Below are 26,155 nucleotides of genomic sequence, written 5' to 3'. Positions count from 1 at the left end.
TAAGACCTAGAATTTGTTATTAACTTAAAAGTAACACAAATCATAATAGCAATTTTATCACAATACCTTGACAGATCCCTTGAGAAAGAAAAGAACAAAAATTTTGTATATGTATTCATAATTTAAATTGCTAAGTAACATCTTGCATCTTTTTTATGAGTAGGTGAAGACTGAAAAACACATTGACCATGGGCAATTGACTTAGTCAATTCTATAAATACTTGGGTTATTTTTTTAAACTTGCAAAACTAAAAAATTTTGTTACATGGACATTTGAGGTTGCATGTAGAGTTAAGAAAGCTATGTTTGTCCACAATCAACAAAGTTCTGTCAGTTTTCTACCATATTTGATAATAACTTAAAACTTTAGACATATATTGAAAACTTTAGTGATTTCCCAGAAATAGAGAGTTAGGGTACAATACTGGGGGCAACCATGGTACTGTTTCTTATTTAAAAATTAAAGTAATATCTGTTGTTCAGTCTTTCCCATCTTTAAGAGTCTATGTAGCTCATGTGGAGAAAAGATATATAATGTTATCTGAGCAGAAATCCATTTGAGCAGCAAAAGTCTTACTCTGCAGGGTTTTGTCTGCCAGTTACTTTCAAAATTCCTTGGAAGAGCTTGCATCTGTTTTGTACCAGTAGGAATTTAACCTAAAGAAAAGAATCTTTTGAGTAAGTTTCTGTCCTGTTTTGGTCCTCAAATAGGCCCACCTTGGATTCTGTCCAGATCACTCACTTTTTTAGTACTTTAAACTCTGTGCTGAGGTACCGAGAAACTGTTTTAGAAGCCTTCAAGGAAATGGATCGATTGACTGTCAATGAACATATATTTTCTACCAAGGATGTCCTCATACTCTTGCATAAATGGAGCCTAATTATGGGAGATGGTAAGCTCCAAGAAGACCTGAAAACAACAATTGAAAAATACCAAGTCAAGGAATTAATGAGTAAGTTTTAAAGTTGATACCTGTTTATGTTACAGGGTCTTTATTCCATTCACACTAAAGAATCTAATTCCACTAGCCTTTTTTTTTTTTTAACTTTCTTTTATTTTTTTTCCAATTACATGTATAAACTATTTTTTACAATTGTTTTCTGACATTCTTTCCCTCCCTCTCCTACCCTCCCTGGTAGGTTATATGGTGCTTTTATGCAATATATATTTCCATATTCCCTATGCTAAGATGGGAGACACATATCACATATCCAGTAAAAATATTCATGAAGGAAAAAAGTAAAAGATGACATGCTTTGATTCTAACAGTTCCCCCTTTGGCTTTGGATAGTATTTTTTATAAGGAGTTCTTTGAGACCTTATTTTGCTGATAATAGTTTAGTCCTTCGCAGTTGATCATCATGTAATATTTCTGTTACTATATATTCTGTTCTTGTTCTGTTCATTTCATTTTGCATTAGTTCTTATATATCTTCCCAGGTTTTTCTGAACTCATCCTAATAATTTCTTATGGCACAGTAGTAATTTATTCCATTACAACCATATACTACAACTTGTTCATCCATTCCCCAGTTCATGGATAACCTCCTTGGTTTCCAGTTCTTTGCTACTACAAAGAGAGCTCCTAAAAATATGTTTGTGCAAGTAGGTCCTTTTCTATTAGCTCTGATCTCTTTGGGATACAGACCCAGTAGTGGTATTCCTAGGTCAAAGGGTATGCACAGTTTGATGGCCCTTTGAGTGTGGTTCAAATTGCTCTTCAGAATGGTGGGATCAGGTCACAGTTTCATCATCAGTGGTGTATTAGTATCCCCACTTTCCCATATTCCCTCCAACATTTATCATTTTCCTTTTTGGTCATATTAACCAATCTGATAGGTGTGAGGTAGTGTCTCAGAGTTTTAATTTAATTTCTCTAATCAGTAGTGATATGAAGCATTTTTTCCTTTTATTATTTTAAATAATTTTCCCATTGTTTCATGATTCCTATTTTCTCTCCCTCCTCCCATACCTCCTCCTTCCCAGGGTGGACAAACAATTCCACTGGATTATACATACATACATACATACATACATACATACATACATACATACATATTATCACTTGAACCCATTTCCATATTTTTTTTTTTGTGAAAAAGTAATCCTTTAAACAAAATCCCAAATCACATATCCATATAAACAAGTGATAAATCACATGTTTTCTTCTGGATTTCTATGCCCACAGTTCTTTCTCTTGATGTGGATAGCATTCTTTCTCATAAGTCCCTCAGAATTATCCTAGATCATTGCATTGCTTTTAGTAGCAGTCAGTTACCTTTGATCATCCCATAATGTTACATTTTCTATGTATAATGTTTTCCTGGTTTTGTGAAGCATTTTTTCATGACTATAGATAGTTTTAATTTCTTCTTTGCCGAACTGCTTGTTTATATCCTTATACCATCTATCTAATTTTTTTTGTTAATTTTTATTTATTTAATTAATTGGTTTAGGGTATTTGCCCATGGTTAGATGACTCATGTTCTTTCCCTCCCCTCCTCTCTCCCCTCTCCTGGAGCCGATGAGCAATTTCCCTGGGTTTTAGGTGTCATTGATCAAGACCTATTTCCATATTATTAATAGTTGCACTACAGTGATCACTTAGAGTCAAAATCCCCAATCATATTTCCATTGAACCATGTGATCAATCATATGTTTTTCTTCTATGTTTCTACTCCCACGGTTCTTTCTCTGGATGTGGTTAGTGTTCTTTCTAATAAATTCCTCTGGATTATCCTGGGTCATTGTATTGCTGCCAGTAGAAAGTCCATTACAATCGATTGTGCCACAGTGTATCAGTCTCTGTGTATAATGTTCTCCTGGTTCTGTTCCTTTCACTCTGCATCGATTCCTGGAGGTCTTTCCAGGTCACATAGAAATCCTCCAGTTCATTTTTCCTTTCAGCACAGTAATATTCCATTATCATCAGATACCACAATTTGTTCAGGTATTCCCAATCAAGGGATAACCCTTTATTTTACAATTTTTTGCCACCCCAAAGAATGCAGCTATAAATATTTTTGGTACGTGTATTTCTCCTTATTATACTCTTTGGGGTACAAACCCAGCAGTGGTATGGCTGGGTCAAAGGGTAAGCATTCTTTTAAAGCTCTTTGCACATAATTCCAAATAGCCTTCCAGAATGGTTGGACCAATTCACAATTCTACCAGCTATGTATTAGTGTCCCAATTTTGCCACATCTCTCCAACATTTATTACTTTCCTTTAAATTATATATATCCTCTATATATATTGGCCAATTTGCTAGGTGTGAGGTGGTACCTCAGAGTTGTTTTGATTTGCATTTCTCTGATTATAAGAGATTTAGAACACTTTTTCATGTGCTTATTGATAGTTTTAATTTCTTTATCTGAAAACTGCCTATTCATGTCCCTTGCCCATTTATCAATTGGGGATTGACCTGATTTTTTTGTACAATTGATTTAGCTCCTTATAAATTTGAGAAATTAGACCTTTGTCAGAGGTTTTTGTTATAAAGATTTTTCCCCAATTTGTTGCTTCCTTCTAATTTTGTTTATATTGGTTTTGTTTGTATAGAACCTTTTTAATTTAATGTAACCAAAGTTATTCATTTTACATTTTGTAACATTCTCTATCTCTTGCTTTGTCTTAAATTCTTTCCTTTCCCACAGATCTGACAATTATACTATTCACCTAATTTACTGACATTTTCCTTCTTTAAATTTAAGTCATTTACCCAAGATCATTTATCTATTGGGAGATGCTTTGTATTCTTATAAATTTTGAGAAATGAGGCCTTTATCAGAAACATTTGCTATAAATTTTTCCCAATTTGTTCCCTTCTAATCTTGGTTGCATTGGTTTTTGTTTGTGCACAACCTGTTAAATTTAATATGATCAAAATTATCCATTTCATTTTTCATAATGTTCTCTCCGTCTTGTTTGGTTCACATAGTCTTTTCAAACCAAACATTTACATGTATATCTTCCAAGTCCTGGAGAGCAGGCAGCAGGGAAGGGTTCACGTTATAGTACTATGCCTCAAGTGAAACCCTCTTTTCCTCTCCCCTTTCAGCAATTTTCCTGTCCTTTGCTTCCTAAACCTTCTGGGCTGGACTCTTATTCAAGAGGCATTGCTTAGGGTATCTCAGCTTAATCTGGCATAGCTGAGGAAAAACTCTATGATTAGGAGAATTCTGTCATATATTTTCTCTTTTTCACATAAGCTTAAATTTTTTGAATTAAAAAAATCTTTTAAACTTAATATGAAATACCATATAAAATATGGACTAGGAAGAATAGCTTATACATGAAGCTTACATATATATGTATATTTTTTTAACCTTACCTTCCATCTTAGAATCAATACTGTGTATTGGTACCAAGGCAGAAGAGGGATAAGGACTAGGCAATGGCGGTTAAGTGACTTGCCCAGAGTCACAGAGATAGGAAGTGTCTGAGACCATATTTGAACCCAGGACTTCCCATCTTTAGGCCTTGGCTCTCAGTCTACTGAGCCATTTAGCTGCCTTATTTCCATGCCTTTTCATTTAAAATCATTCATTTAAAGCAATATACAACCTTACAGATCATGTAATCCAAACTTCTTGTTTCATAGATCAGAAAACTGAAGCCCAGAGAGAAGTGATTTGATAGGAAGTGACAGAATTAAAATCCAATTCCTCTGACTAAATTCTATGTTTCACTCTACCAGTTTGCTTCATGTCCCCTAGAGCAGGAGGAAAAATAGGTTATATAGACCCATGTTGTTTTTAAGTATTGGAAAGCTACCACTCCATCAATATAGCTCCTCTGCTTTGGACTATTTGTTATTCTCTAAACACCAACCTGAGTTTTTCTGCCTCCCCACTTTGGCTCACTCTGTTTCCTGGTCCTGGAAAGACCTTATTTGCCCCACCCCTTCCCCAAAACTTTTCCTTTTGAATTCTATTCATTTTTTTTGTGCCCATCTCAGATACCACCTCATCTATAAGTCTGCCCTGATTCCATCTCCTTGCCACAAATAATATCTTGTCTGAATTCCCAGGGCACCTTGTACTTCCTTTATTGAACTTGAATATTCCATCTTGCCTTTTTTTGTATGTATTATGTCTCTTTCACAGAACTATAAGCTCCATAAAAGCAGGGACTGTGTCTTACTCATCTTCCATTCTTCATGGTGCCTTGCAACTACTAAGTGCTCAATGAATATGCCTAATAAGTGAGAACAAGTACCTCAGAGTCATTCATATGACCTAAGATATTTTTTTCTTTGTGTGCCAGGAATTATTAAAGACAGGAACAAGCCCCCCGCCCCAGCTCGCTCTAAAGCTCAGCGTAGCAGAAAGAAGATGGAGGTGGATCCAGAGGGAACAACTGACCCAGAGTTAAAAGCTTCCAGCCTGAAGAAATGCAGGGACCTCCTGAGGTCCATATTGACTCACTGGGAACCCATCTTCCCTGTAGCAGAGAGACAGACAGACAGTGAGCAGGTCCATTTAGCTTCTCGCCCCGAGAATGAAGCAGTGGGTCTTGTCAGTGCAACTGCTGTGTTGGTGGCCAGATGGGGGATCAGCTCTCTGACTGACCCAACACTGGATGTCCAGGGCGTTCCAGAGGTCCTCAGGTGGTTTAAACGCAGCATTTTGCCACACCAGACAGTTGTCACAGAACTTTTCAGAGATGTCATGTGGAGAAATAGCATTTTTAAGCTGTACAGCCAGCTTTCCAATGCCAAAGAACTGAAACCAACCACTTGGAATATCCTCTGTCTCTTCAACACAATCATGCTTCACTTGATGGCATCCCAGGGCCCCATAGAGAACTCTTTTCATGAAGTGATAGAAACAATCTCTTTTTCTTCTACAGATGAAGAAGACAAAACAAAACAAGGTAATATACATTCATTCATTTCAATCAATCTGCAAACAAGAATTTTGGATGTACTTGCTGTATGCTGGTGCTATGCAAAGTTCTGGGTACACAAAGACAAAAACAAAACAGCTGTTACAGCCTTTAGGAGCTAATGTACATACTATTGAAGAAGACAGCTTATACACGTAGTGGGTACAAAATAAATAGGAAAGAAGGAAACAAGCATTCACTAAATGCCTACTACGTGCTAGGCATTATTCGAAGTGCTTTACATTTATCTTATTTGATCCTTGCAAAAGGTTGTGAGGAAACTGAAGCAGACAGAGGCTAAGTAACTTGCCCAGAATCATATAGTTAGTAAGTTTCAAACAAAATCTGAACTCAGATTTTCCTGATCCAGGTGCAGCGCTCAATTCATTGTGCCACCTAAATACAGTGGAGAAAGAGTACTTGGAACCACCAGTTAAGACTTCATGTACAAAGTGGTGTCTTGAGTGTAGAGGAAATAAAGGCATTTTAATGCAGCAGTGGGGCAGAGGAGAGAGGGAAAACTCATGAGGACTACCTTTGCTAAGGAAGTTGGGGTGCCATGTGTGAGGAATAGAAAAAGAATGAGATGGAAATGGAGTATAGGGAGTAATATATAATAAGACTGCAAAGGAAAGATGAGGCCAGGTTATAAAGGGTTTTAAAAGCCAAGCATGAGTTTATACTTGGTCTTAGAAGTAATAGAGAATAGATGAGATGGGAAGGGACTTGAGGGAGAGATACCAGGTAGGAGGCTATTGCAATAGTTCCTATAAGAGTTAATGAAGGCCCAAATTAAATACTCACTGTGTGAGTAGAGGGGAGTGTGAGAGAAGGTAGTAAGAAGGAGAGACAAAAGAAATTTTATAAGTGCAGAAATTGCAAGATTTGGCTACTGATTGGCTATATGGGGTGAACAAGAATGAAGAGGTGATGATCAAATTGATTTGGTAAACTTTGGCTGGGATAATGATGGTGATGCCTTTAAAGTAGGGAAAAGGGAGAACTTCAGGAAAGGAGAGGTTTTGAGGAGAAAGATAATGAATTCTGTTTTGAACATACTGTGTTTAGATGGGTATATCCCTTGATAACACTTTTAAGTGTTGGATAGGTATTTAGTGATTTGGGATTGGAGCTCAAGAAAGAGACTGGGACTAAAAGGTAGTTCTGAGAGTCATCTTTATAGAGATGATAATTAACTCTTGGGAACTGATTAGATCACCAATTAAGAGTAGAGAAAGAGAAAAGAGCCCAAGGCTGAGCATTGGAGTATACTCCAGCTAAGAGATTTGATATGGATGATGACCTAGGAAAGGAGACTAAGAAGAACCATCAGACCAGCAAGAGAAGAACCAGGAGAAAAAAACCTTCAAAGGAGAGGGTATCCAGGGGGTAGACTGGTCACTGTGTTAAAAAATGCTCCAGAGAGGTCTAGAAGCCTAAGAACTTTTTTTTTTAAAGCCATCACATGTGGTGGTTAAATAAGTCATCTTTAGGGAGAGCAATTTCACTTGAGTGTCACAAATGAAAACCAGATTGAAAAAGATTGAGAAGTGGGTGAGAAGAAAGGAAGTGAAGGTAAAATATAGCCAGCTTTTTCCAGTAGTTTGGCTGAAAAAGGAAGAAGAGATGCAAGATGATAACATGAGAGGATGCTTGGATATAGTATGGTTTGGAATTGGAAATGTTTGTAGGCAGTAGGGTCAGAACCAGTAGAAAGGGAGAAGTGAAAGGTTGATGAAGAAAAAGGTGGACAATAGATACATTTGAGGTTTTGGTCTTATTGAGGAGAAGGGCCCCTCATTATTAGAGGCTAGAATAAAAGAGTAGAGTAGAGCATGTTGTCAGGGGCTTTTGAGATAAAATAAAGGAGAGAAGAGAAAGCTCAGGGTTAAGCTCTTTTCTCAGTAAAGTATGAGTCAGGGTCCAGAGCTGGGAGAGTTGTATCATGAGAGGTTTGAAGAAGTTTATGTGTAGATAACAAAAATTTCTAGTGGACTAGTCATCTAGGTTGGTTCTCTTCCAGTCCTATTCACCAAGACCTGAGTAGCATCAGAGTAGGTGGAGTCTAGAACTCATCCCAAGCTGGGATTTGGCAAAGCATTAACCACAGCAGGACAGAGACTTTGGGTGTAGAGGACTATAGAGTTGAAGGTCAAGATGGAGAAGGGAGAAAAATAAAATCAGAGTTGGAGTAATGACAGACATGAGAGAAAACTTGACAGGCACTAAATATAAGTTAAGGAAGATAATACAAGGAGTAATGAAATGAAAGGGAATGCCAGAGTTTTGCTCTTGGAATTGGACTTTTGAAAGGTGATGAGATCTAATATATGCCCATTCCTGCCTGTCCTTGAATTGGAATAAAAAGTGAGTCATGTGACTTGAGGAATTTGGGGGATGTTGTGGATAAGGTGTTTGAGGAAGCAACAAGGTATATTTTAAAGTCATCGGGTCATAGATTTAGATCTCAGAGGCCATTTAATCTGAACCCCTTATTTTACATGTCAGGAAACTGAGTCCCAGGAAGGTCATATCAACAGGTATTTACTAATTTACATAGCTTGCTATATGCTAAGTGCTAGAGATACAGAGAAAGTCAAAGTTAGTCTCTGTCCTCAAAGAGCTGACAATCTAATGGGAGAGACAATGTGCAAATAGATGTATACAAATAAGCAAGATGTAGATAAATATCTATCTGTACCCCCTAAATACACACACACACGTATGTGTGAGATATATTTGAAATAATTACAGAGGGAAGGTACTAACATCAGGAATATTGTGAAAGGTTTCTTGGAAAAGATGGGATTTTCGCCAGGACTTGAAGAAAACCAGAATAAAGTGAGAAGGACTTGGATAGGGAATTCTAGAAATAAAGGACAGCCAGTGACAATACACAGCCAGGAGATAGGAGTGTCTTGTTTGAGCCATGGGCAGATGGAATATGTGGAGGAGAATAAAGAGTAAGGTAGAAGGGGTGCTAGGTTATGAAGGGCTTTAAAAGCTGAACAGGATTCTTTATTTTTTTCCTGAATGTAATAAATAACTTGTCATAGGTCACACAGGTAGTGAGGAAGTAGAATGTTTTGGGAGGAGGTTTTTGGGGAGAAGGAAAGATACAAATAGACACGGCCATCATAGAGTTTACAATCCAGTAAGAAGATATTACACATATGCAATGAGGTAAAATACAAATAACCTTAAGAAATACATGAATTAGGGGATAAGAGGAAGAAAAGAACCAAAAGCAGATCAGACAGAAGTAATAAGTGTGGTAGTATGAGAGAAGTCAAAGTAGAGGTATTTAAGGATTGGTCAGTAGTTTTAGATAGCACAGAAAATATAGAAAGGGTAAGTAAGGACTTGATAGCCTTTGGATTGGGTAGTTAGGTCATTAAGAACCTTTAAGAATTTGGTTTCTCTAGATTGTTCATGGCTAGGTCTTTTGACTCTGAATCCAGTATTCTTTTCATTATAGTACCAAGAGTAGAAATAGAAACCAGACTGTATCTACCATTTTAGACTGTCCACCTTCCTCCTGGCACAGGAATTGATTTAAGTAGTAATCGTATGTCCAAATAAAGTGGTGTGCAAATGAACTGGGGCAAAACAAAACAATTAAATTTATTGACTTCTACAAAATCAGTTTAAAATTTTACATATTTGAAAAATTTTTAGTATGAGATCTAATGCTTCCTTGGCAGTAACCACTTGTTTTATACAACCTGGCACCGAGTTCACAGGATTTTAATATATGCCTTTTAATCCATTATGACCTGGATGGTAAGTAGACCTTTAAAGAACCATAGATTTTCCCCCCTAATCTTCCAACCTCAGGAAGCCCAATGCCAGGGATCACCCTTCCAGCTGCCTGGTCCCTTTTGAATTTTCTGAGTACTGGCGTTTTGGGTAGCATTAACTTGCTAGTTCATAATATTGGTTTTTTTGTTTTGTGTGGTACTTTATGCTTTTTTGGTACAACTGATCCCTTTTCATTGTTGGTTTGAATGATTCTTGGAGCTCTTGACTTCCCCATACCATCAGTCACTGAAATATCTCTAGTAGCCATTGAAACATAGTCTTTTAAAAGTTTCAGTTTTTGTACATTTCTTTGGAATTACTACTATTCAGCCTTAAAAGCCACAAAATAAAAACACAACAAAAGAGAGTAATGGATTATGTGTATGTGCCCTGAAATCTAGCACTCAGCCAGAGAGGACTGGTGGGAAAGGTGGGAAACCAGCTCAATCCAGGCAAACCTGGTGGTGTCAGTAGAAGGAAGCATGTGTTATCATTGATGTCATGAAATGAAACCCTATCAGAATTTTTGATTGTTAACAATTAATATGCACATGACTGGATATGTGTAAGAAAAACTATTCTGGCAGTGGTATAAAGGGTTAACTGAAGAAGAGGTGGGGAGAGAAGCAGGAAACCTGTGAAGAGGCTACTTCAAGAGTATGATTGGGTATTAGTGAGAGCCTGTAATAAGATGGTGAATATGGGAATGAAAAAGAGAGGAAAGGTGTGAGGGCTGTTATAGAGGTGAAATTTCCACTGTTTCTGATGCTTATTCTTAACAGTAATTGTTAAAACCAAGGCCATTCAAACTGTTAGCCCATACACATTTGTTCTGATTATGAAGAAGTATCATTTTTTAACTTGAGAAAAATATTAAAGCAAAAGTTAGGCATGAATATGATCAATTTTTATCACCCATATTATTGAGTAGCATTTAAGATGGTGCCAGGTACATACGCATGTTTTTGAAATTGGAGGAAATGTCTTTGAAATGTTTGAGTTTATATTCTGAGTGGTTTTTGCATTCTGGTGACTGATCCTTGTTTTTCAGCTGCTGCAGCATTCCTGGTATCTCTTTATATTAAAGACATCTGGCCAGGAGCAAAGCCAGTGAATACGTTCCTGGCTCATGTCCGAATGATCTGCGATGCTACAGAGTCGTTCTCTGGGAATGAAGGGAAGACTTTGGAACAAGAAGAAGCAATAGTAGCTCTGTGTGAGAATATCACTGTTGCTACATGAAGCCATCAGTTCTGTGTGTACTGCTTTGTATGTTAATAAAGTTTGATTTTTATAGGGTTTTATTAGTGTTTAATTTTAACTGCTGAAGCCTAATTTTGAGATAAAGAATGTGGAGGTTCTAGAATCCCAGAGAAAGATTAAGAACAACTTTTATTTTCTCGATATTATATCACTTCTAGGGGAGAGACTTCCTTCAGCCTTCTTTCAGGAGGCTTTGGGGAGTCTCACTTATCAGGCAGAGACTGACTCAACTTTATGGTGCTGAGGTAGTAAGTGCATTTTGTAAGAAAAAGATTGCTGATAGATGACAGAAAGGATGAATAGGATCCTGAATACAATCATGAGATAATGGCTAAAAGTGGGTACATACTAAGTAGTTCCCATATCAATAAAGGTCAAAGTGGGGGAAAGAGAAAGCCAAATCAGGTTACCCTATGCCTCTGTTCCCTCATCTGTGAAAGGAGTGTTGTAGACTAGATAAAGTTATGTACATTCTGTGAATAATAACCCTTAACCTAGTGAATGTCCACAAAAGTCTCATGAAGTCACTTTTTAATTTTCTTATGGGTTCATTCTCCCATAGGAGATACATAGACATCAACTCACCTACTTAAAGATCCTACATAAAGTCAGCAGCATTCTTAATTTGCAAGACTGCAATAACATGTTCTTGTCTTCCTCATAGTCAATTCTGACCTGGCTATACCTGTTGCTGTACCTAAATGGTATTTTTTTTAGCCACCACAAAAGCAGAGGGCCAGGTTGGTTGATTTGTTCTGTTCCTTTTGCTCATATCATGGGGTTACTCTTTCTTATTTTTCTAACTTCAGTTTTGGTAGAGGGGGGTCTTTTGCTTGTTTTTCAACTGTACTATCAACTTGGACTACCAGGCCTTTATGAGGTGCATTTTCTGGGAAAGGAGGATTACCATCATTGATTAGAACAGGATCCGGGGTGCAATTATTGCCCTGTGGTTGCTCATTGCCAGAACTACCATCTTCTAGTTCTTTGATTTGGCCCTGAGGTTGCAAGGTGCTCTTGGAGCTATTTTGATGACTTCTGGACTTTTGGATGAAGAAGATGAAGTTGATGTAATTCCATGGGCATTTACGGTGTGAACAGGCACCCCTGTGGATAGATCAGAATAGGAAACAAGTCAAAGACTTTGGCTAAGCAGCATATTCTCACAAAGGGAGTATTTCATATTTCACAGCTGAATTATAAGTGAAGAAAGGGGAGCTGGGAGAAAGAAAAAACTCCTTGAGGAAACCCCCCCAAAAAACTTAAGGATAATAATGACTTCCTTTAAGTGCTATTACTTGGTCTGTCCAGGTCCTCAAGTATCTCTGCACTTAAAAAGTCTAGAATACTAGAAATTCTTTTTCTTGAACTAGGTTTGGGGGATTTAGAGTAAATGTGAAAGAGAAAGTTGATCTTAAGAATGCTAATGAACTATGGGACCGCAGGTTAAATCTTTTCATAGATCACCACCCATTTTTCTAAGTTATATTATTGAGCCATTGTGACTATTTGGCATTTATTAATAAATGCCTTTATTAATAATATTTTTTAGTTCATACAGATCAGGATGAGCAACTAGCCATTGCCTCAAGATTGTACAGTAGCTCACCTAAAGCTGGTTTGATGTTCAAAGCAATAGGTATTCTATCCTTTATTTAGTATTTTAGGCCCTTCCATGGGCATTTAATGATTTCAGGTTCCTCTCTCTCCACTGTCCACTCTGTCAGGTACTAAATGGGGGAGAAATGTCATCTTTCACAATATTGATGATTTTTCTAAAATCTTGCCCAATGATTAACAATTTATATCAGATGAATTTATATTTAAAAAGATAGCATATTTACTCGTTTTACAATCTTACAAAAAAAGAATAGCTTCTCCATTGCTCACAAGTTTTTGACTTATATCTGCCTACATGTTCTATAAAGTAGGCCTTGGGGAAAAGCATCCATACACAAGGAATCAGAATTTATCATTTTTAGCCCTTGAATTTGTAACTAGCTTAGCCCACCAAGCACCCACTTCTCTGATAAAGTACTTCCTAGAGCATTCTGAGGTATTTGAAAAAAAGACTAATGCCCAAGTTAGCTTCTTTTCCATTGACACGACAGCTACCACAATGATTGTGACTTTACTGTTGTCTACTTGAGCTCATTTACCAGAGCTGACTTACCGTATTGGAACTGTGCCAGACCAGGACATATAGAGCAAAATTAGGAAGAGAAGCACCACAAATGCTGCAAGGCTGACCCAAAAAGCAATGACGATTGAATCTGTAGGCAGGAATAACACAGTGTTATATTTATGTGGAATGGAATTCTGGGGAGCTAGCACTCCCAAAAATCACTCTAATGAACAGACAGGAGACTGATAAGATGCTGTCACGATGTAGTCTTCATCTTTGAAAGAGCAAATGACAGAGCATTGCCGAGAACAACCACAGCAATGTCCAAAGGCTTACAAGAAAAATCCTTAATTTTTAGGAAATCTATATGATTGTTGTCTTGAATCATCACCACCTGTATATGATATATTTGTTTTTATCTGATATGCTCCTTATGGTTCCCAGCTCTCTTTGAATCATGAGAGTATTTCTCAAATGAACACTTTCTTACTTTAGTCAGGATTCAGGAATATACAAGGCCATAGTGAGCAACAGTCTTTGCAACAATTTTCGGGTTTAGACTGGATAAAGGGGGCTTGTTCTCATGTGAAATTCTTGTACTGTATATTTAGGCTTCTGGCTTCTTCATGGGAATCTCTGAACTGTAAACATCCACCATAGCTCAGGTCCTAACCTTTTTTAACCTTTGAAATGCTGATTGAACTGTCTGAGGTATTTGGAATCAATAAAAAGGAAAGAAAAGGTGTTTAGCCGCATTTAAAAGAGGTTCTAACCCCGACCATCAAAGGTGATTGGATGGGGAAGGGTTCTATTCACATCTCTGAGAGGTTGCTTCTTCTCTTTGTTATGCAGAGATAGGCTTCTTTTCTCTCTTCCCTGAAGGGCCTTAATTTAATCTATATTAGAAAATTACAGGGATTGTTGATTTTGGAAATTATCACTATTACTATTAATCCTAATGCTAACTATATTTGTGAATAATACACTAGTGATAATACAATACTGATTATTGATGCTATTTGAAAGAGAATAGGGTTGAATCAAAAAACAAAAAGAACAATGAAAATAAGGCTGAAAAAGAAGCAAGAAAGCCACAAGAAAAGTAACTTTTGCTCAGGAACATTTGGCAGTTCAGTTCACGGAAATTATAGGACTGATAAAAAACTTTGGAATAATTTCATCCAACCATGACATTTTATAGATTAAAAAAAAGACCCAAAGAGGTTTTAAGCTTCCTCAATTTCACATAGATAAATAGCACTAGAAACCATTTCCAATACCTAGTCTTTGCTCTTTCTATTCTACTATCATTACCTTTGTAATTCCTTTGTAGACAAAATGCTCCTTCCCCCACAAAAAGGCAATCATGAAATATGTTCAAAATTTTCTTTAATATCAAGTCAACAAGCACGTATTAAAAGCACATAATCTATGCCAGGGACTGTGCTGGCATTGGGATACAAATAACAAAAATGTAAGTCCCTGCTCTCATGGAGCTTACATTCTACTGATATGGCATGTTCATAAAGAAGCAAATTCAGGATATTCCCAAAAGAAAAACAGTGTTTTGGGTAGGAGACACTAACACCTGGAGGAATTAGCAAACATCTCTTAGCACTTGAGAGCTTTGAAGGTGGTTAACAGATTCTGAAAGGTATAGTTTACAAGGTATAAGCAATTCAGGCATGGGAGATAGATTTTGCAATACTTGGAAATGGGGAACAAAAGTGTTTGATGGAAAGAAATGTGGGGTCAGCCTGGGAAGAGGTCAGAACCAGACTGTAAGGGGCTTTAAATGCCAAACAAGACTTAGTATTTTATCCTAAATGCAATAGCAAATCACTAAAGCTTCTTTTTAGAAGGGAGATGACATAGTACTGTCCTTTAGGAATATTTAATTAGACTGTTATGTGAAGGTTTCATTGGAGCACAGGAAGACCAGTTAGGGAGGATATGGGACAAAGATGATGAAAGACAAGAACAGTTTATGTTGGTGGGATTGTGACTGGCACATGGACCAGTTAGGACCGTAACTGTTCTTTTTCTTTTTCTTTTTTAGTAATATTTTTCCAATTATATGTAAAAACAATTTTTAACATTAAAAAATATTTTTTTGGTCTCTCTCCCACTCCACCTTGAGATGGCAAGCAATTTGATATAGCAGACTATTTACCACCTCAGGGAGGAAAAATTTGAATCACAAAATTTCATAAAACAATTGTCAAAAATTGTTTCTATATGTAATTGAAATAAATTAACAAATTTTTAAATGTTAAATAGGTTGTATATGTACATTCATGCAAAATATTTTTCCATTTAGTCATGTAATACTATGTATTGGTTCCAAGGCAAAAAATCAGTAAGGGATAAGAGGTGGGGTCAAGTGACTTGCCCAAGGTCATATAGGTAGAATAGTATATTTCCATTTGCATTCAGACTCCATTAGTCTTTCTCTAGAAGTGGATAGCATTTTTCATCATGAGTCCTTTGGGATCATTTTGGATCATTGTTTTACTGAGGATAACTAAGTCATTCACAGTTGATCATTATTGCTGTTTGTACAATGTTCTAATTCTGCTCACTTGGTTTTTCATCAGTCTACATCTTTCCAGTTCTTTCTAAAGTAATCCTGCTCATCATTTCTTATAGCACAATGGTTTTCCATCACAATCATACCATAACTTTTTCAGCCTTTCCCCAATTGATGGGCATCCCTTCAATTTCCAATCTTTTGTCACCCCCAAAAAAGCTCCTAAGAATATTTTTGTGTATTTAGATCCCTTTCCATTTAAAAAACTCTCTTTGATATAAAAACCTAGTAGTGGTATTGCTGGGTCAAAGGGCATGCAGAGTTTTATAGACATTTAGGAATAGTTCTAAATTGCCCTCCAGAATGGTTGGATCAATTTACAACCCTAACAACAGTGCATTTGTATCCCAACTTTGCCATGTCCTCTCCAATATTTATCACTTTCCTTTTCTGTCATAATAGCCAATCTGATAGATATGATTTGGTACCTCAGAGTTATTTTCATTTGCATTCTCTAATCAATAGTGATTTAGAGCATTTTTTTTCTTGTGGATATAGATAGCTTTGATTTCTTCATCTGAAAACTGCCTGTTCATATCTTTTGACCATATATCAGTTGGGGAATGACTTGTATTCTTATAAATTTGACTCAGTTCTCTATATATTTGAGAGGTCTTTGCAGGACCCAGTTTTCTGTTTTCCTTCTCATCTTGGTTACATCCGCTTTGTTTGTACAAAATCTTTTTAATTTATTATAATCAAAATTATCCACTTTACTTCCTGTAATGCTCTCTCTCTCTCTCTTATTTGGTCACAAATTCTTTCCTTATCCATAGATTTGACAAATAACCTATTCCACATTCCCATAATTTTTTTAGAATTATGCAAATAGACTAAATGTTTGTCTAAAATGTTAAAACTCTTTTTTTGACCCAGAAATTCCACTGATAGTCACATATCTCAAAGAGGTCATTTGCAAAAAGAAAGGCTCTAAAACATTTATAGCAGCATCTTTTTTTTGTGGTAGCATAGAGAAACAAAATAAATGCCCATCACCTGGGGAATGGCTAAGCAAATTGTCATACATAAATGTAATGGAATAGTATTGTGCTGTAAGAAATGACAAACAAAAGCATGGAAGGAATTATTTCTTATGCAACATGAAATAAACAGAGACAAGAAAACAAAATACATGACTAAAACAATGTAAATGGGAAAAACCACAAAATAATAAAAACAGAAGGTTGTAAAATTGCAAAGAGCAAAGTTGGCCCCAAAGAAAAGAAGAAACCTCCACACATTGTTTTATAGAGGTAGGGGTCCATGGTATAGAATGTCACCTGTAATGTCGATGCTTTTTGATGTATTAATGGCCAGTTTTGCTGAATTTTTTTCTTCCCCTAATAAGGTACATTGTGGCTTTAAGATCCTTTTATAAGGAATGATGAAAATGAAAAAAAAAGTTTTTGTGTAAAGGAAGAGATTTATATTTATTGTCAAGTGATGTGGGATATTGCTGCTTTTATAGAAGAATATTTGGATGTGTAGTATGAATAGGAAAAAGAACTTTTGTTTTAATATATACTGCCAAAATATGTATATGAAGAAATACAGCTTTTCAGATGGTTTTTGGAGGGAAAATGATCTCAATATACATATGAGGACTGGGATCTCTTATTAGCAAGGTAGAATGATATCTCACTTGTATAGAAACAATGTTATGAAGAGTAGAGTAATATCTTTGTTCTTTTTTAAATGTAGAGAAATGTGTGAAGAAACATGGTTTCAATGACACCAAAGAGACCTCTTAGAAACTTGGAACTGAGACATTATTTCAAAAGAATTGTCAATTTGATAGATATTTGCAGATTTTTAAAGGAAAAAATTGAATTTTAGAGTTAGGATACTCTCATTTTGCCAGTGAAGACAACAACAGGAAGGTCAAAAGATGTCATGCAAAACAAGCAGAGGAAGAAGACATAAGAGGGGCCTGAACAACTGCTTCCTTGGAGCTGTGGTGGAATCAGTCAGCTGAAAGAGGGCTTCAGCTGAGCAATTTCCATTTGGTGGGATAACTGGTGGGAGAGATAACTGAATTCATTGATCAAGAGTTGCAGTGATAGCTTTTATCTACCTAAAATTGGAGAAAGGTGAAGCTTTTAATAAGGGTTTGCTCTCTGTTGCCACCTCTGGTTTGAGAGCAAAGGGATTTTTTAAAACTGCTATGATCTCCTGGTGAGCCATTTTAAACAGTGAATCTGAACCAGTGCTCTATGAACATCTTAATTGGACAGTTCAGAATCCAGGTGAGTAAAAAGCTGACTGGGCTTATTATATAGCCTAGAGAAAGCCAGTTTGATGAGCTTTGCCTTCTCTTTAGCTTAAAGAAAACTACTATTCACATTAAGAGCGAACCCTTTCTTAATGGCCTTTTAAGAATGATGGTTAATTGAAAGAGCTTAATCTGTGTTCTGGTACGGAATTGATGAGAATTTCCCCAGCCAAAGAATGAATGCTGAGGATCAATAATCAGGCAGCGACCAGAAAAGCAATTTCATGTCATGCAGATGTTCCTGAACTGAGCAATTACACTGAGGCATGTAGGTTAGGGTAGGGAGGTTTTTCACGCTGTCCTGTGTTTTCTCTTGTCAAGTTCCTAAAAGTGCAATCCAGATCTTTACAACAGCTATTGAGTGCATTGACAAAAAAAGTGTAATCTGGGTTTATATATGCATTGTGATGTATTTTTATTATTTCTGCATTTGAGCTAATATGTTAGTAGTCTATGTCTGGGAGTGTCTCATGTTATTAGAGACATTAAAACTCCTTTGGATTGGGTCCTACCATAACTCCATGTCTGGCATTACATTGTGTGACATTGGAATGGAGGATCTCTCTCTTTCTGTCTCAGAGGAGAAGAAATCTAGAGGAAAAAATAAAATAAAAATAAAAAGAAGAAAATTGATCAAGTAAATGAATTGATATGCAGAAATGATGAACCAATTGAGACTGGTTAACAAAAATGTGTAACAGATCTAATTGGCAGTAGTCAGGAATAGAACCTGAGAAAGCAGAGAGTAGGAGTAATCCCAAATGGAGGGTAAGAGAGGGTTGGAAAGGAAGGACAGGTGACTGAGTGTCTTTTCACTAGAATGAACTATAGCAGGGGTCAGCAACCTTTTTGGCCGTGAGAGCCATAAATGCCACATTTTTAAAAATGTAATTTCGTGAGAGCCATACAGGGCTCACAATGCACGTTCCTGTAACAGCGCCTGGAAAAAAAAAAATTGACTTTATGGCTCCTGCAGAAAGAGCCATATGTTGCCGACCCCTGAACTATAGTATATTTAAAAGGTTATTAAGTGGCTATTTTTCTTTCTGAAATTTATTAAACTACTACATGCAAAACATAGGTATAATAGGTGCTGAGAATACAAGATAGCTATGACTCAGATTGCTAAGAGGAAAAAATAGCACAAGTAAATATAACAAGAAAGAGTGAGATAAGTGCAAAGGATAGGTCAACAAAGAACTTCAAAAACCTTGAAGTGGAAAATATCACTTTCACTGGGAAGAACTTCATGTCAAAAGTAGCTTTTGAATAAACCTTTGAAACAAGAGAATTCCTTCCAAACTCCTACTGGGACACAGATAAGAGGTCAAAAAATGATGATTGGGGGCAGCTGGATAGCTCAGTGGATTGAGAACCAGGCCTAGAGAAGGGAGGTCCTGGGTTCAAATTTGGCCTCAGACACTTCCCAGCTGTATGACCCTGGGCAAGTCACTTAACCCCCATTGCCTAGTCCTTACCACTCTTCTGCCTTGGAACCAATACACATATTGGAATATTGATTCCAAGATGGAAGATAAGGGTTTAAAAAAATGATGATTAACCATTTTCAATCATCTTTCCAAAGATACGTGAGTATGTGTGTGCACTTTAATAGTTTTGGCTCTGAGTAACTATTACCTCGATCTACCACAAAGCAACTGTGTTCTGCTCCAGAGGGCCTTATTCAGTCACTTGCATCTGTACTTGGGGTTTGAAAACTGGCAACTAGGATCTGCAATTCAGAGGAATAAGCATTCCCCTCTAAAAGGAGAGAATGGTTAGGATTGTCAGAATCTTTGCACCAGAAGGCAAATTTGGTTTAACTTGGGATATGCTGGTAAATAGTTAATAACTGGTTCTCCAAAAGAAAGAAACAAACAAACAATGCAGAAGGGACACACTTGTAAGTTTAATCTGCATTATTAACCTTTTCTACATCACTTTCTTATGTCTACAACTAATAACACAATAAAACAAGCCCTAATTTGTAGTGTAGTTCCAGGGTACAAATGTTCTCGCTGAAAATTTAATAATCTGCTTTTTGGAGTCAGTTCTAACTTCCTCCAATACCACCTGGTTATACCCAAAAGTTTTAATAACAAGATGCACTGCTAGCTGGAAAACAGACTGGGGAAGAAATCAGGATTGAACTAAGCAGCAGCAGCAGCAATGGAGAGAGACTACATTCTTAGCAATCTTGGTGCAGCTTTAAACTAATAATGATAACTAATGTTTACATAGCTCTTAATATGTACCAAGCATTGTTACATGTTTACAATTATCTTGTTTGATCCTAACCATAAACCTGGGAGGTAGGTGCTATTACTCTCCCCCTGTTTACAGATGAGGAAACTGAGGCAATCAGCTTAAGTGACTTGCCTGTGGCCTCATAACTAGTAAGTGTCCAAGGCTGAATTTGAACTGAAGCCTTCCTAACTCCAGACCCAGTGATCTATCCTCCGTGCCACCTAGTAACCTATGGGTTATAATGGTTGCTTCTGGGAATGGGATCAATTTCTTTGTTTTGAGATGATTGCAGGGAACTGACATCCCACCTTGATCTCACTTCTACACTGAAGTTTAGTTCTCGTTTTCTTATTTTGCTCATTGCTGCTGTGCAATTAGGGTTAAGTGACTTACTTAGGGTCACACTGCTAGAAGTGCTTGAGACCAGACTTTATGCCAGGACCACTGGTCTCCAGGCCTGGCTCTATCCACTGAGCCACCCACTTGCTCCTTGCACAGAAAATTTAACAATTGGTTCTCTTGAATCAGTTATAGCTGACTCTAGCAGGCACCTCACCGAAGTCTATTAGAGATGGTCAGCATGGAAATCTTAATTTTCCCCAAACAAAAATGGTGTAAATTAAGCAAAAGGCAGTTTACAGCATTTGTTATCGTCTTCATGGCATGTTTTCTTTTTTAAAAACTCTTTTACCTTCTGTTTTAGAATCAATACTAAGTACATTAATTCTAAGGTAGAAGAGCAGTAGGGCTAGGCAATTGGGGTTAAGTGACTGGCCCAGGATCACATAGTATGTGAGGTTAAATTTGAACACAGGACCTCTCATCTTTAGTCCTGGCTCGCCAACTACTGGGCTCCTCACTGCTCCCAGGGCATGGTTCTTAAAGAGACAGCACACAGTCTTTTCTGTCTCTATTTGCTGAAGTCCATAGATTTCTAATGTCCTCAGAGTAAAGGTGGGCATCTTAGAGTATTCAGCCAGTTGTGCCAGAAGCATAAAGGCCAAAGGGATTCATTTTCCTCTACATTCTCTTTATATACTTCAGTGAGGCCATTCCAATCAAATGCTGCTAAGTGTTGTAGACTGATTCTGTATGGTTTGATGCTTCGAGTTCAGATTGGGATTAAGTGAAATGTTAGGAAACTATCTAGGGTTAACAAAAATCAGTTTCCTTGGCCAAAGTAGTGAAAACATTCAACAAGATTATCACATTGATTCAGTTGGGTCTGAATCAATGCCTGGGCTGGACAAATTGAACCTTTCCTGTCTTTGTGTTAGCCAGGATGGTCAACTGGTCAGAGGCCTGAGGGTGGGAAATGCTGACTCCTTGCTCTCTTTATACTTCAGTTACCTATGTTAACTGCTTAGCTTTAGTGCCTTGAGCCAAGTCTCCTGAATCTTGAGGATGTTTTTAGAATATTTTAAAGGAAAAACTAGTTTAGCCTAACTGGCCAATATTGCTCCTACCACAATAATTAATGGCAATTTGCTGTCAGCTCTATGGTTTTAGTGTTAATTTCACATTTCACTGTGGAAGCTGGTCAAAACTAACAAAATTTTAAAGAATTTTGAGGCTATCAAAAGATAAAGCAAATGGAGTTACTTAGTAAATTAGCATATATGGAATCTTCTTCTCATCTAATGTCTTCGTCCATTAGTTAAAGAAGGTGGCCGTCTCCTTCATCTTGGCAGTTATATCATTAATGTAGGTGGTCCAGTGAGTCTGGCCTCTAACATTTATAAGCAGTGTGACCCTGGGCAAATCACTTAACCCTATTTTTCACAGTTTCCTTTAACTGTAGAATGAGCTGAAAAAAGAAATAGCAAACAACTCCAGTACTTTTGCCAAGAAAACCCCAAAAAGGGTCATGATATCAGTCAGATAAGACTGAAAAATGACACAACGATTATTACCAGAAATGTGATATAATATACATTGCAACCAATTCTGTATTCTGACCTATATCATTACCCATGATACCCTCACTGCTTACTAGAAGGTAGAGAAGCCAGCCATTAAATAGCTCATAGAGAGGCCAATCATTAAATAACTTATTCCCAAAGAAAAGGATATTATCTTTGGCCATTCCTCACCCTGGAATTCAATGACTTCCTTAAAAAACACTCACTGGATCTGTTTAATTTTGGGGGGACATTTTATAGAGGCAAGCTATTCAAGCTAAACCAAAAAAAAGCTACTGATATGTTAATCTTGTACTGATTGATAACAGCTGAAAGTCTGAAACATTTGGGCACTACTTTTTCTTGCTCTTCAGATAATTTGTTGTTGTTTAGTCATTTTTCAAATTTCAAATCTGACCCTTGGTGATCCCATTTTGGGGTTTCTTGGCAAAGAGTCTGGAGTGGTTTTCCATTTCCTTCTCCAGCTCATTTTATAGATGAGGAAACTATGGCCAACAGGGTTAAGTGTAGCTAGCTAGTAGGTGTCTACAGCCAGATTCTAACTCAGGAAGATGAGTCTTCCTGATTCCAGGCCTGGCACACTCTGTACTGTGCCACTTAGCTGCCCCAGATCATTTAGGGCAACAGATTTACTTTGGAGTTTATATGTCCAACCAAATTATTACTGTTGATGTGTTGTCAAAAGAATGCTGAATATGGAGTAAGGAGAAACCTGGTTTCATCAGTTACTAGTTATGTGATTAGGCAAGCCACTTGGTGTCTCTAAGAGTCAGCTTCCTCATCTCCAAAATGGAGATGTATATGAAAATGGTTTTTGAGTGATAATATATGTATAACCCAGTGGAATAGCTTGTCTGGGAAGGGGAGGGAAACAACATGAATCATGTAACCATGGGAAATAAATAAAATGGAAAGATATATATATATATATATATATGTATATATATATATATATATATAATGCTTCCATTGCCTGCCCCACAAGTTTGTTGTAAAGAAAACACTTTGTAAACCTTAAAGTATTAGATTGTTTTTCCTGTAATATAAACATTGTTATTCTTGTAATATGAAACAGTGGGAAATATGCAAGTTGAGTGCAGAAGTTGTCCTGCCTTTGATAGGAAATGAAACTAGTATGCTTCAGAGAACCAGCCCATGTTTATGCTCAGCTTTTAACTTTGACTAGGTTTGATGTTTCAGGTATGAAAACTTAAGGCCACCTCCCTTTTGGGGACCTGATTGTTCCCAAGCTATTGACAAATAAGAAGGGGTTTTGTATTGGGATTAAAGTGTATAAGACTTTTAAAAATTATATATAGTTATCTATCTGTTCCTTTTCCAATCTCCTGCTCCTCAATCAGAACAAATAATTTATAGTTTATTTTTTTAAGAAACACCTGCTGTTAACCTCAGTACAGTAATGTCCTCACTGAAGTCTATTACACAATGAAAAAACTGTTAAAATTTGATTGTTTGCTAAAAGAGAAATAATGAAGTATTTGTGTATTTAAAACAGTTGAATGGATTTCTCTTTTGTCAAATTTCCCTTTTCTGGTGGTGGGGAAGAAACAGACACTGGATGAAGCATGAATAATTAGGAATCTTAAAGATTATTATTCAGGCCTATGGTAAGAAGCAAATGGGGCAAGTTCTGAAAGGGTCTTTCTATGCACCAAAGCATCAGAGCACCAGTAATTGATTTTTATCTGTGAGTCCTCAACATCTTGTCTCTTTCTGAGCTGTTATTCATTCATACATCCCTTACTTGGAAGGGTACAATATAGCCCTTGGTTGGGAACTTTAGAGAGAAATGTATGAGGGTAACTAAGTATTTCCTCTCTGGATTCTATCAGTCAACTATAAACTTATAGTGCTGTCACACTCAAATAAAATAAGCTAATCTTCCAAATCTCACATTAGAGACTGAGAGTACAGAGAGCAGTCACACATTTTTTTTTCTTACTGGGGGATGTGGAGCTAAGAATATTAGTTAATCAACTTAAGTTGGTAAAGAAAAAAAAAAGGCGTTTTGCAAATTCAAAACAATTTTGACTATTACAAAATGACCACAAATTGGACAGATACATCACAGAAAATGATCACATTTCTATTATTTCAGAATGTTAAAGCTGGGAAGGACTTTAGAGACCTATAAACCCATTCTCCCAGGCCCCCATTTTTCAGATCAGGAATTTAAAACTCAGATTTATCCGAGGTCACACAATTAGTTGATGACAGAGTGTTAGAGAACCTCAGCTTCCCAATTCCCAAGTTAATGCTATTTCTATTTAAAAAAATATCTTCTCACTAAAATTTTGTGCTCTTGACAACATGTGGGTGCTTTTTATAATCCCTTTACCCTTCACAACTGTCATTATACTTGTTGTTTTAGATAAAATGCCAAATCTCAAGGTGGTGGTAGAAGGTATGATTATTTTATTTACCAAGCATATAAGAAGAAAAGATCCAGAAGAATAATTAGCTACCTGCCAAAGTAGTAAGTATATAGAATACATTCAGTATAACCTTACTGATTATACCTTAAACACATACTGAGTTCTGGAAATAATAAATTAAATTTGAAGTTTATTTAAAAGTGCTCCCAAATAATGTGGCCTTGACATTCCATCAGCTGCCATGCTTTTTTTTTTTTAATAAAAAATAACATTCTAATATATTAGAGTTTTGGACTAAGGTGTACTATCCTTTTGCATAAGAAGAGCACACAAGATCAATTCCTTTAGGTGACTACATCTACATTCTAACAGAGACCGTAATTGAATGCGTAGTGTCCAAGGTGACAAAGTTTCCTTGAGGGCATAGGTTAAGTTCAGATTTCTGAAACCACCACCCAACCAATATTCTGTTCCCATTACTCCCAATTATTGTTTGTTTTGCTGGCCTAGTCATAGTGCAATGATTCCTAAGAGAGGAGAACCTTGAAAAGGAGATGATCAACAAGGAGGAAACTCAGGGCAAGAATGACAAATGGATGCTGAACTAAGTTGTTGTTAGTCTATTTTTATCTAGCAAAAATTGAATAATTTTTATAAAATTATACAGGTTTAAATTTTAGGTAGCAAACATTAACTTGAGGAATATGTATATACACTATAATATTTTTGCTAGAAAATACAAAATATAGAATCCAAAGTAATACACAATTACTCAAGGACAAAATTAAGTTAAAACTCTAGAATTAAAAAAAACAAAAACACTGTTAAAGGGATTGCTTTTTTTTTTTTTTAACAGAGCCTTTAATAAATTTTAACTAAAGAAAGCATGGCATAGAGGATCGAAATTGGGAAGACTTGTGTTCACGTCCTGTTTCTGATATATACTAGCCTCGTGACCACACATCAAGATTAAGGAAGTCGCTTCTTCTCTCCCTGTCTCAGAAAGACTCCTCAGATGATAAGATACAGTCAAACAGCTAGTCAGGATACATTTATTAGTGCTTCTATGTGCCAAGGACTGTTTTGGGGATACAAGAGTGACAAAGCCATCTCTGCCTCCAAGGAAGACACAGTTATTTTACATTACATAAATATTATAAATTATGTACTTAATATAATTAATTATATATAGCATTATGCTTTATATTTGTTTAAATATGTATTTCTATATCATATACACTGATAAATTATATATTGTATAGAAATATTATATAAACAATCAGCAATACACCGTTGCATATCAGCATCAGCGGGAGAAATTTCCACACCAATACAATCACACAAAAAAACTTTGGAATTAACTTCCTAAGAAAAAATATATCATCAGCTGACAGTTGTGTAAGCTGGCATTACCCAGCACACATTTAAAGACTTTTTTCTTTTCTTGTCAATCGCAAAAATGCAGGGTTTGGAGGCCAGCCCTCTCCACCTCTGGTCTTTAATAATCTTTCCTTAGCAGCTTAATTGTCTGCTCAGTACTTACATTTGTTAGCCTTCAACTTTCTTTCATCTACTTGCGGAAGGTCCACGTAGTCCATATAGTATTCATAGCTATAGTAGGAATGTGTGGAGTTAGTCCTATTTGCCAT

The 26,155-nt window shown here is 36.6% G+C and overlaps 2 protein-coding genes across 3 annotated transcripts in view; one reads left to right on the top strand and one right to left on the bottom strand.

Annotated features, from left to right (window-relative positions):
- Window positions 1-10,985, top strand: part of URB1 (URB1 ribosome biogenesis homolog) — a 109,373-nt gene extending 98,388 nt beyond the window's left edge. Inside the window, exons 38-40 of the mRNA XM_044670200.1 lie at window positions 712-953; window positions 5,270-5,878; window positions 10,743-10,985. Coding sequence (XP_044526135.1) covers window positions 712-953; window positions 5,270-5,878; window positions 10,743-10,933 — 1,042 coding nt within the window. The 3' untranslated portion in view covers window positions 10,934-10,985. The remainder of the gene's footprint in view (window positions 1-711; window positions 954-5,269; window positions 5,879-10,742) is intronic.
- LOC123242445 (melanocortin 2 receptor accessory protein) lies at window positions 865-26,155 on the bottom strand. Of its 2 annotated transcripts, XM_044670203.1 has the most exons (4): window positions 26,050-26,155; window positions 13,128-13,227; window positions 11,862-12,061; window positions 865-910 (listed from the first exon to the last, which is right to left on the bottom strand). In XM_044670203.1, exons 1-4 carry the CDS (start codon window positions 26,153-26,155, stop codon window positions 882-884), a joined length of 435 nt encoding a protein of 144 aa, XP_044526138.1. In that variant the 3' UTR covers window positions 865-881. The 2 variants fall into 2 exon arrangements, with proteins under 2 accessions (XP_044526138.1, XP_044526137.1); XM_044670202.1 differs by lacking the exon at window positions 865-910 and having other exon boundaries at window positions 11,472-12,061.

The sequence above is a fragment of the Gracilinanus agilis genome, chromosome 3 (assembly GCF_016433145.1).
Source record: "Gracilinanus agilis isolate LMUSP501 chromosome 3, AgileGrace, whole genome shotgun sequence".
Lineage (NCBI taxonomy): Eukaryota > Metazoa > Chordata > Mammalia > Didelphimorphia > Didelphidae > Gracilinanus > Gracilinanus agilis.
The sequence above is the reverse complement of the archived record's forward strand: the minus strand, read 5'-3'. Positions and strand labels throughout refer to the sequence as shown.

Coding starts and splice junctions, on each gene's coding strand:
- LOC123242445 (XM_044670202.1), bottom strand. CDS start 26,155: ATGGCAAATAGGACTAACTCCACACATTCCTACTATAGCTATGAATAC. Junction 13,228..26,049: donor AAAGTTGAAGGCTAACAAAT/GTAAGTACTGAG, acceptor TCCTGCCTACAG/ATTCAATCGTCATTGCTTTT. Junction 12,062..13,127: donor TCTGGCACAGTTCCAATACG/GTAAGTCAGCTC, acceptor ATCTATCCACAG/GGGTGCCTGTTCACACCGTA.